Source organism: Calonectris borealis, chromosome 2, assembly GCF_964195595.1.
Source record: "Calonectris borealis chromosome 2, bCalBor7.hap1.2, whole genome shotgun sequence".
Taxonomy (NCBI): domain Eukaryota; kingdom Metazoa; phylum Chordata; class Aves; order Procellariiformes; family Procellariidae; genus Calonectris; species Calonectris borealis.
Window position 1 is genome coordinate 5,257,146 of NC_134313.1, and position 12,185 is coordinate 5,269,330.

General features: G+C 50.9%; 1 protein-coding gene across 1 annotated transcript; it reads right to left on the reverse strand.

Annotated features, from left to right (window-relative positions):
- RPLP1 (ribosomal protein lateral stalk subunit P1) lies at positions 1-1,603 on the reverse strand. The gene is made up of 4 exons (XM_075141096.1): positions 1,367-1,603; positions 1,177-1,251; positions 645-762; positions 1-121 (listed from the first exon to the last, which is right to left on the reverse strand). Exons 1-4 carry the CDS (start codon positions 1,436-1,438, stop codon positions 42-44), a joined length of 345 nt encoding a protein of 114 aa, XP_074997197.1. The 5' UTR covers positions 1,439-1,603; the 3' UTR covers positions 1-41.
- Positions 1,604-12,185: the final 10,582 nt, after the last annotated feature.

Below are 12,185 nucleotides of genomic sequence, written 5' to 3' on the forward strand. Positions count from 1 at the left end.
TACATGTAGATGTTCTTTATTATAGACAGGTACAAAACTAATTAGTCAAAAAGACCAAAGCCCATGTCATCATCAGATTCCTCTGATTCTTCTTTCTTTTCCTCTTCTTTCTTCTCCTCGGCTAGAAAAGGAGAAAGGAATTTTTCCATTTAAAGCTTTTTCCATTTTATCAGCTCATAAAAGTCACATGCCACAAAAGACTTCACATACAATGTAACATCAAGAAGCAAGAGCTGAGCAATCCTAACAAGCTAAGCTAACAACCCAAAGAGACTAGTGCTTCCTCTATTAGGGAAGTGGGTTTGTGCCTTCAAAATTAATTCCTATCAAATCTGAAAAACTTTAAAAAGCAGGTGCTCTCCCCTCTAGCCATCATGAGGAGATCCTGGTGATGTACAGGAAGATCAGCCTTAATTCTGAGGTAACACTGATCCTGTACACTGACTCCAAGTGCAATTCCAGCCTTTCTAAAGGTGAGGGTCTGTTTTGCTCTAGAACACCCACTTGCATACTACAAAGCACAAACCGCATTAAAATTGCAAGAGGAAGAGCCAGTCTGACTCTCAAGCTGGTAACAAGCAGCTTTTTAACCAAGTATTTCTTCCAGCTGAAGATGGCTACATTGGACACAGAAGCCCACTTACCAGGGGCAGCACCGCCCGCAGGTGCAGCACCGCCCGCAGGTGCAGCTGCAGCTGGAGCACCACCACCACCAGCTCCTACGTTACAGATCAGGCTTCCGATGTCGATATTAGCTAGAGCCTAGGGAGAACAAGTAGCAGTAAAGCCTCGTTAACACAGGGTGCGTGGGGCAGCTTTGCTTCAGTCCTGTACACCTGCTAAGTCATGCCATGAGTGCAGTGATTAAACCGCACCGTGACAAACCAGGAGTCTGCTGCACTCCCACCAGCGGAGTCACCATAACCCAGTGCTTTTTACGTTCGTTAAAGGCAGCATTTCAAAACTAAACGTCTAGGGGTCTATCAAGTCAGCACGGCCGGGGAGCCGTTGTTTGGTTGTGATCTGCACCCAGAAACCCCCACACCGAGACGGGGACGTCCCCACACGCCTCCCGCCGCCCCTGCCTTCACCCCTCACTCCCCCCGAGATGCCCAAGGCATACCGGCCAGCCCGCGGCTCGCCCGCCAGCCCGACCCGGCGCTCCCTTTCGCCCACCTTCGCGAAGAGGCCCGGCCAGAACGGCTCCACGTTCACTCCGGCCGCCTTGATGAGCGCGTTGATCTTGTCCTCCTGCAACGACAGCGGCGCTCAGCAGCCAGCCCGGCCCCGCCGCCTCCCGCCCCGCCGCCGGCCATGCCGCGGCTCGCCGCCATCTTGTGCCGGCGGGGCCGGGGCCCGCACTCACCGTGACGGTGACCTCGTCGTCGTGCAGGATTAGAGCGGAGTAGATGCAGGCGAGCTCGGAGACGGAGGCCATGGTAGGGGCGCGGTGCCAGTCGCCGGGGTGGGACGGCCTTAGCTTCAGCTGAAGAACACAGCACCTTGGGCCGCCAGGGAGGAAAAGGGACGCGTGGTTACGGGGGAGCTTTATAATGGCGCCCTGAGCCAATCGCAGACCCGGCGAACTGAGACGCAACAAAATCGTCAGCACGGCTGCCCAACCCGTGACGGACAGGGCAGCCCTGACCAATGCCCTCAGGGAAGCGCTCCGCCAATCGCAGCGTAGCGGAGGATGACGGGAGCGTCTGAAGGGCTCGGATGGGCGTAGCGGGACCAGAGCGGCCATGGCGCGGCCCGGCCCGGCCCGGCCCAGCCCAGGCAGCGTCGTACGGCCTCCGGGGGGCGCTAAGCCTCCCTGTCCGCCTCCCTGCCCGTCTTCTCCGGCGCTGCTGCTGCTTCCCTCCCCCTGGGGCCGACGTGGGTGCGGAGCCGGGTCCTGCCTGTGTCCCGGCGCTGAGCGGCCCCGCCCGGCCCGTGGGAAAGGCCCTTACCTTCCCGGGCAGGCAGGCACACTGCCAGCTTCCCCGCGGCTCTCCGCGCTCCGGAGCGGCGCTGCAGGAGTCCTCCACGTTAGAGATGTTGTCTTCCCGTAGAGATCTTTTTCTTCCCCCTCCTTGTCAGAAAAAAAAATCGTCTCAAGATGTGTCGTTATTATACATAAAAGAGGGATTATGGACTGTGAACTACCAAAAAAAGAAAAATACAATACGGAATACTCATCAGAGCCGATACCGTTGACGTAACGATTGACCAAGAGGTTAACGCGGTGGACGGGAATGGCTGGGACCTGCTTTTTCTGTGTGTCGGGCGGTGTCCCCAGACCTTCGATGGAGATACAAACTAATACCATTTACATCAGAATACAGAACTGCCAATTTTTGTTAATGTTCTCCAAAAAAATGTCAATATGTACCGTGTTCTGGATTTAATCAGTGCTGTTATTTAGGGTGTTAAATGCAAAAATTTTCTGTAATGTGCATATGTAAAAAAATGAAAATAGGAGAGGCAGAATGAGTCATTTGTGAAAACTTCACACTTCCCGACTTCTACAGAACTTTGTAACCTTATGAGCCTTAGCAAATTCCAGCATTTCACTCTGAAAGAATAATCAGATTATGAAAAATAAATGTTCTCTAATTTTTATGTGTTCTTGACAGATGCACATTTGATGGGTATCACGGAAGAGTCACGGAGTTTATGTGCCACAGCGCTTGCTCGGAGTCCTGGCACACAGGATGGATTTAGACCTTTGAGAAGGTGCTGAATCAATTGTGCTCTATCTGTTGCTCTTTCAGCAAATGAAGTCCCCTTCAAACTGTGGTCCAGGTAACAGCGACATCAACAGAGGGATTTCAACTGAATCAGTCAGGACTGCAGATTTTTATTTTAAATGGTGAATTGGCAAGATAGGCATGTTTTTAATTCCTCCAGAAAGATGGGAGGTTGGTTTGAAAATATTTTGTCAAAAGGGGCAGAGAAAATAATTATTTTGAGCGAGAGGTGGGTACTTAACTGAATCAAAATATCTTCCCCACCAAAACCGAGCTTTATTTTCTATTTATATACAATCAACCGACTTCCAGACAAGAGTGAAGTTACTTAAACAGCATTTTTTCAGAATGTTGTTGATGCGAGCTACTCCGGAGCCGTCCCGGTCCGCAGCGGAGCGGCAGATGCCGGCGTACATAAGGGTTTCCCGAGGCAAAGAAACGCCGGGGTAGCCAGGAGCCTGCAGCTCTCGCGAGAGACGCTCACGAGGGCGTTGCTAGAGCAACCGCGACCCGCCGCCCCCCCCCCCCCCCCCCCCCATAAAAAGCAGCCTAGGACGCGCTAGCGACTAGCGCGGGCAAACGGTATGGCGCAGCAGTTTGCGCAGGAAGGACATCATCATCCTACCAGCTCAAAAGGTCAGTTCAATTAGTGATCACCACCTTCCCAGAAGGAGCTTAGCTATGGAATCCACCCGGGAGAAAACCATGTTTTCTGCACTCACCAGAACTGATGTGGCAACCCAGACAGAGCTCCCACGAAAATTTGCAGCCATTGAGGTCTCAAGCTGCAGGGAGTGCTAGAGGCTTTCACTGGTAATGGATAGCAATAGTGAGAACAGCTGTGTGAGGTGTTACCAAGTGGACCACCTGCTCAGCCTGGTGGCAGAGCTACAAGAGGAAGTAGAAAGGTTAAGGAGCATCAGGGAGTCTGAGAAAGAGACAGACTGGTAGAACCATGCTCTGACCTCCCTGAGACAGAAACAGGAACAGCCACCAGAAAAAAACCAAGATCAAAGGGATCCTCTATCTTCCCTCCCACACCGGGCAGTAGCTTAAAGGAAGGGAGTGAAGGGAGGCAAATCCACACTCGGGGCGGCAGGCGATCCCCCTCCTTGCCTGCTTCGCCTTCCTAGGTGCCTCTGTACAATAGGTATGAGAATGTGGAAGGTCAGTCAATGAATGATGTAGATGATGGTCCATCTACACCAGAGGTGTTCCCAAGGTCAGAAAGGCCTAGCCCCTGTATCATGACCGCTCCATGAGGAAGAAAAGATGGGTTATAGTTGTAGGCGACTCCCTTCTGAGGGGAACAGAGCGTCCTCTTAGGGAAGTCTGCTGCCTGCCTGTGGCCTGGGTTAAGGACATCGCTAGGAAGCTTCCTAGCCTGGTACGGGCCTTGGACCATTACCCATTACTGCTCTTCCATGTGGGTGGCGATGAAGTCGCAACACGTAGTCCAAGGGCAATCAAAAGAGACTTCAGGGCCTTGGGACAGTTGGTAAGGGAATCTAGTACACAGGTAATTTTTTCCTCTATCCTTCTAGTTGTGAGCAGTGACACTGGAAGAAACAGACATGGACAGTCTGTTAATACATGGCTCGTGGCTGGTATCACTGCTACAATTTCGAGGTTTTCGATAATGAGATGCTCTACATGGCACCAGGCCTGCTGGTGTTGGATGGGATTCATCTTTCTCAAAGGGGGAAGAGGGCTGATTGACAGAGCTTTAAACTAGACTTGAAGGGGAAGAGGGGATAATATCAGGCTCGCCCGTGACAGGCAAGCCATGGGACGACATGCCAAGGTTAGAGGAATGGGGTGCTAGTGAGGGCTCTCAGCCTGTTGCTCTGAGACTTGCTGAGTATACTGGAGCACACCTGAAGTCTTATGGAGATGAGCCAGGGGCTCCTGAGATAATAGGATGCAGCAGGGGAACACCAGTGAAATACCTCAAAGGAATTAAGGGGGGTTCTTTTAAGAAAGTGACATGGCAGACAACCCAGCTGAAGTGCCTCTACACCAGTGCACGCAGCATGGGCAAGAAACAGGAGGAGTTGGAAGCCATCATGCTGCTAGAAGGGTACGACCTAGTTGCCATTACTGAAACTTGGTGGGACAAGGAGGTGATTTGTGACAGCCAGCATGGCTTCACCAAGGGCAAGTCTAGTGGCCAACCTAGTGGCCTTCTGTGGTGGAGTGACTACATCACTGGACAAGGGAAGAGCTATGGATGTCGTCTGTCTGGACTTCTGTAAGGCCTTTGACATGGTCCCCCACAACATCCTTTTCTTTAAACTGGAGAGATATGGATTTGATGGGTGGACCATTCAGTGGATAAGGAATTGGCTGGATGGTCACATCCAGAGAGTAGTGGTCAACGGCTCAATGTGTGGATGGAGATCGGTGACAAGTGGTGGTCCTCAGGGGTCCGTATTGGGACCGGTACTGTTTAATATCTTCATCAATGACATAGACAGTGGGATCAAGTGCACCCTCAGCAAGTTTGCAGACGACACCAAGCTGAGTGGTGCTATTGACATGCCTGAGGGATGGGATGCCATCCAGAGGGACCTGGACAAGCTCGAGAAGTGGGCCTGTGTGAACCTCATGAGGTTCAACAAGGCCAAGTGCAAGGTCCTGCACGTGGGTCAGGGCAACCCGCGGTATCAATACAGGCTGGGGGATGAAGGGATTGAGAGCAGCCCTGCTGAGAAAGACTTGGGGGTACTGGTGGATGAAAAGCTGGACATGAGCCAACAATGTGCGCTCGCAGCCCAGAAGGCCAACCATATCCTGGGCTGCATCCAAAGAAGCGTGGCCAGCAGGTCGAGGGAGGTGATTCTGCCCCTCTACTCCGCTCTGGTGAGACCCCACGTGCAGTACTGCGTCCTGCTCTGGAGTCCTCAGGACAAGAAAGACATGGACCTGTTGGAGTGGGTCCAGAGGAGAGCCACAAAAATGATCAGGGGGATGGAACAGCTCTCCTATGAGGAAAGGCTGAGAGAGTTGGGGTTGTTCAGCCTGGAGAAGAGAAGGTGTTGTGGTTTAACCTGGCAGGCAGCCAAACACCACACAACTGCTCTCTCACTCCCCTGTCCCCAGTGGGACGGGGAGAGAGTCGGAAGGGTAAGAGTGAGAAAACTCGTGGGTTGAGATAAAGCAGTTTCATAGAACAGAAAAGGAAGGGAAAATAATAATAATGATAATGACAGAATATACAAAATGAGTGATGCACAATGCAGTTGCTCACCACCCGCCAAGCACTGCCCAAAGAACAGCGATTGCGACTTCCTGGGACACGCCTACCATTCATATACTGAGCATGATGTCATATGGTATGGAATACCCCACTGGCCAGCTGTCCCGGCTCTGCTCCCTCCCAGCCTCTTGTGCACTTGGCAGAGCATGGGAAGCTGAAAAGTCCTTGACTAACAGGGTACTTAGCAACAACTAAAAAACCGCATCAGTTTGTTGTTAACATTCTTCTCATACTAAATCCAAAACACAGCACTAGGAAGAAATTTAACTCTGTCCCAGCTGAAACCAGGACAGTATCCACCCCTTATTCTATACCATCTACGTCATGCCTAGGTCTCACGTTTTCCGATACATTCCAATTAATCACCACCACCTTTCTTGTCTTTTGATGTATACGCATAGATATCATTCCCTTAGTCTATAGGCCATCCCTCTAAAATGTACATTGAGTTCATTTAGTCCATGACTTTGGGCTCCATCTGTCATAACAGTCTTTTAGGGCAGGAGAGATGGTGTGTGGTGTTGGATTGTTGCATCCTGAAGCCAGTTCTGATTCCATTATTGCTGCACTCATCCGGTTCTATCATCGTTGCATTTTGCTCGGTTTCATCAGAGTTCATTCTTCATTAATCTGGGTGATTCTTACTGCAATACCATTGATAGCAACTATAGAAATAATGATATACAATATCATATAATAATTAACATCATACAATTCAGTTCATTGGCTATTTTCACCCAAAATCAAATCCTCTTGAGGTACATACCGGACTTCCCCATCCTTTCGCATTACCCACCAAGTGCACCCAGGTCCTTGAGCAAAAGCAATCCCACGGATGGGTTTTCCCTTGCCTGAGACAGGAGTAACCCAAACTGTCTTCCCTAGTTTATTTCTTAAGTGCACGACAGGGACTTCATCTACAGTACGCAGAAGTTTTGATCTCGATTGAAAGATCCCCTGGTGTTGACTACCAGGTGGCTTTTGCTAAATGTGTATCCCAATGCTTGAATGTCCCACCACCCGTTGCTCTCAGCGTAGTCTTTAGCAGTCCATTCTATCTTTCGATTTTCCGAGAGGCTGGTGCATGGTAGGGGATGTGATAGACCCACTCAATGCCATGCTCTTTGGCCCAGGTGTCTATGAGGGTGTTTCGGAAATGAGTCCCGTTGTCTGACTCAATTCTTTCTGGGGTGCCGTGTCGCCATAGGACTTGCTTTTCAAGGCCCAGGATGGTGTTCCAGGCTGTGGCATGGGGCACAGGATATGTTTCCTACCACCCAGTTGTTGCTTCCACCATGGTGAGCACATAGCACTTGCCGTGGTGGGTTTGTGGGAGTGTGATATAATCAATCTGCCAGGCCTCCCCATATTTATATTTCAACCATCATCCTCCATACCAGAGAGGCTTTATTCGCTTGGCTTGCTTGATTGCAGCGCATATTTCACATTCATGGATAACCTGTGCAATAGCATCCATGGTCAAGTCCACCCCTCGATCACAAGCCCATCTATATGTTGCATCTCTTCCTTGATGGCCTGAGGTGTCATGGGCCCACCAAGCTATAAATAATTCACCCTTATGTTGCCAGTCCAGATCCACCTGAGCCAGCAGCCTGGTCCACCTGCTGGTTGTTTTGATGTTCCTCAGTGGCCCGACTCTTGGGTACATGAGCATCTACATGATGTACTTTTACAACTGGGTTCTCTACCTGGGCAGCAATATCTTGCCACAGTGCGGCAGCCCAGATGGGTTTACCTCTGCGCTGCCAGTTGTTCTGCTTCCACTGCTGCAACCACCCCCACAGGGCATTTGTCACCATCCATGAGTCAGTATAGAGATAAAGTACTGGCCATTTTTCTTGTTCAGCAATATCCAAAACCAGCTGGATGGCTTTTACCTCTGCAAACTGGCTTGATTCACCTCCTTCAGCAGTTTCTGTGACTTGTCATATAGGACTGCATACAGCAGCTTTCCACCTCCGATGCTTTCCCACAAGACGACAGGACCCATCAGCGAACAGGGCATATTGCTTCTCGCTTTCTGGTAGTTTATTATACAGTGGGGCCTCTTCAGCACGCGTCACCTCCTCCTCTGGGGATATTCCAAAATCTTTGCCTTTCGGCCAATTTGTAATCACTTCCAAGATTCGTGGGTGACTGGGATTTCCTATTCGGGCCTGTTGTGTGATCAGTGCAACCCACTTACTCCACGTAGCATTGGTTGCATGATGTGTAGAGGGGACCCTCCCTTTGAACATCCAGCCCAGCACCAGCAGTCCAAGTGCCAGGAGGAGCTGTGCTTCAGTACCAACCACTTCCGATGCAGCTTGAACCCTTCATATGATGCCAATATCTCCTTCTCAGTTGGAGTATAGTGGGCTTCGGATCCTGTATATCCCTGACTCCAAAACCCCAGGGGTCAACCTCGAGTCTCCCCTGGTGTTTTCTGCCAGAGGCTCCAGGTAGGGCCTCTGCGGCTGGGTGTAGAGCACACTCTTTACGTCTTGTCCTGCCCGGACTGGCCCAAGGGCTACTGCATGAACTATCATCTCCCATTTAATTTGTTCAAAGGCTTCTTGTTGCTCAGGGCCCCATTTGAAATTGTTCTTCTTCCAAGTCACTTCATAGAAAGGGCTTACGATCTGACTGTAATTTGGGATATCCATTTCCAAAAACCCACACCACCTAAGAAAGCTTGTGTTTCCTTCTTGCTAGCTGATGGAGACATCGCTGTTATTTTGTTGATCACATCTATTGGGATCTGACAATGTCCATCTTGCCATTTTATTCCTAAAAACTGGATCTCCTGTGCAGATCCTTTGACCTTACTTTGTTCTATGGCAAAACCGGCCTTCAGAAGGATTTGGACTATTCTCTTCCCTTTCTCGAAACGTCTTCTGCTCTGCTCCCCCCCCCCCCCAATGATGTCATCAATGTATTGCAGGTGTTCCGGAGCCTCACCCTGTTCCAGTGAGGAGTGGATCAGTCCATGGCAAATGGTAGGGCTGTGTTTCCACCCCTGGGGCAGTCGATTCCAGGTGTACTGGACGCCCCTCCAAGTGAAAGCAAACTGTGGCCTGCACTCTGCCGCCAAAGGGATTGAGAAGAAGGCATTAGCAATATCAATTGTGGCATACCGGTTGGCTGCCTTTGACTCCGGTTTGTGTTAGACTTCTAGTATGGCACAGCAGCACTCAGTGGTGGCGTGACTTTGTTCAAGCCACAATAGCCTACTGTTAGTCTCCACTCTCCATTGGACTTTCGCACTGGCCATATGGGACTGTTAAAGGGTGAGCGAGTCTTGCTGATCACTCCTTGGCTCTCCAGTCGACGAATCAGCTTATGGATGGGAATAAGGGAATCTTGGTTGGTGCGATATTGCCGCCGGTGCACTGTTGTGGTAGTGATTGGTACTTGTTACTACTTGCTTTTTTCTTCAGCCCTCAGCAACCCCACAACAGAAGGGTCCTCCGAGAGACTAGGCAAGGTAGACAGCTGTTTATTTTCCTCCCCAGGGCAGCTACACCAAAAGCCCATCGCTGCCCTTTTGGGTCCTTGAAATACCCTCTCCTGAGGTAGTCTATACCAAAGATGCACGGAGCCTCTGGGCCAGTCACAATGGGGTGCTTCTGCCACTCATTCCCAGTCAGGCTCACTTTGGCCTCCAATACAGTTAACTCTTGGGATCCCCCTGTCACTCCAGAAATACAGATGGGTTCTGCCCCTTTATAGCTTGATGGCATCAGGGTACACTGTGCACCGGTGTCTACGAGAGCCTTATACTCCTGTGGGTCTGATGTGCCAGGCCATCGAATCCACACAGTAAACCCGGTTGTCCCTTTCCTCCACCTGGCTGGAGGCAGGGCCCCTCTAGTTCTGGTCATAGTATTCGTTACTCACTTCTTGCAAATGCGAGTCAAGAATTTCTGCGTTACAATCCAAAGTAAGATCAGTCCTTCTGCTCTGTCTGGGGAACTGTTCGCTGGAAACTGGACCATTGTTTCCTGAAAACTGGAGCAGCATTTTTCCTGGGAGAACCCCCTTGTGTGATTGTTTTTCCTTGCAACTCACGTACCCGTGCCTCTAGGGTCAAGGTAGGTTTCCCATCCCACTTCCTCATGTCCTTTTTGTGGTCATGCAAGCAAAAACCACAGGGTGCCCTGTGGTGCGTACCTTCTACACCCTCTCTCTTGAGCAGAAAAACACTGACTCCTAGTGGCTGAGATACTGGTCTGTACAGGTGGAGAATAGGTCATACCCTCTTCGAGTTGCTGGACCTCCTGGGACAGTTTCTCCACAGCCGAGACAAGGGAGGAGGAGACAGTTTCTTCGTATTCCCGGAGTCTGCCAACCACATCATCCACTGTTGGTGCTTCTTCCTCTTTCCAGGATGGTACTGCCAACAAATTGGCATACGATGCTGGTACCTTCCACACCAACTTCCGCCACATGGGTCACATGCACTGGACGTCATCTGGATCTTTGGGTACTTGCTCATTGTCCAGGTCACTATAAACCACCTCCAGCACGGCTAATTCTCTCAGGTACTGGATACCTCTTTCCATAGTGGTCCATTTGCTTAGGCGATATATAACATCTTCCTTGAAGGGATACCATAGAATCATTAAGGTTGGAAAAGACCTCTAAGATCATTGAGTCCAACCATCAACCCACCACCACCATGCCCACTAAACCATGTCCCTAAGCGCCTCATCTACACATCTTTTAAATACTTCCAGGGATGGTGACTCCACCACTTCCCTGGGCAGCCTGTTCCAAGGCCTGACCATTCTTTCAGTAAAGAAATTTTTCCTAATGTCCAGTCTAAACCTCCCTTGGCGCAACTTGAGGCCATTTCCTCTCATCCTATCGCTTGTTACTTGGCAGAAGAGACCAACACCCACCTCACTACAACCTTCTTTCAGGCAGTTGTAGAGCGCGATAAGGTCTCCCCTGAGCCTCCTCTTCTCCAAACTAAACAGTCCCAGTTCCCTCAGCCGCTCCTCATAAGACTTGTGCTCCAGGCCCTTCACCAGCTTCATTGCCCTTCTCTGCTCCAGCAATTCAATGTCCTTCTTGTAGTGAGGGGCCCAAATCTGAGCACAGGATTCGAGCTGCGGCCTTACCAGTGCTGAGTACAGGGGCGCAATCACTTCCCTAGTCCTGCTGGCCACACTATTTCTGATACAGGCCAGGACGCTGTTGGCCTTCTTGGCCACCTGGGCACACTGCTGGCTCATGTTCAGCTGGCTGTCCACCAGCACCCCCAGGTCCTTTTCCTCTGGGCAGCTTTCCAGCCACTCTTCGCCAAGCCTGTAGCGTTGCCTGGGGTTGTTGTGGCCCAAGTGCAGGACCCGGCACTTAGCCTTGTGGAACCTCATATAGTTGGCCTTGGCCCATCGATCCAGCCTGTCCAGGTCCCTCTGCAGAGACTTCCTACCTTAGAGCAGATCAACACTCCCGACCAACTTGGTGTCATCTGCAAACTTACTGAGGGAGCACTCATTCCCCTCATTCAGATCATTGATATAAAGATATTAAACAAGACCGGCCCCAAAACTGAGCCCTGGGGAATACCACTTGTGAGTGGCCGCCAACTGGATTTAACTCCATTTACCACAACTTTCTGGGCTCGGCTGTCCAGCCAGCTTTTTACCCAGCGAAGAGTGTACCTGTCTAAGCCATGAGCCGACAGCTTCTCTAGGAGAATGCTGTGGGAGACAGTGTCAAAGGCTTTACTGAAGTCCAGGTAGACCACATCCACAGCCTTTCCCTCATCCACTAGGCAGGTCACCTGGTCATAGAAGGAGATCAGGTTGGTCAAGCAGGACCTGCCTTTCATGAACCTGTGCTGGCTGGGCCTGATCCCCTGGTTGTCCCACACATGGCTTGTGAGCGCCCTCAAGGCGAACCGCTCCATAATCTTCCGTGGCACCGAGGTCAGGCTGACCGGCCTGTAGTTTCCCGGATCCTCCTTTCAGCCTTCTTGTAGATGGGTGTCACATTGGCAAGCCTCCAGTCGTCCGGGACCTCCTCTGTTAACCAGGACTGCCAATAAATTATGGAGAGTGGCTTGGCAAGCTCCTCCACCAGCTCCCTCAGTACCCTCGGGTGGATCCCATCCGGCCCCATAGACTTGTGAGTGTCCAGGTGGCGTAGCAGGTCGTTAACTACTTCCTCTTGGATTATGGGGG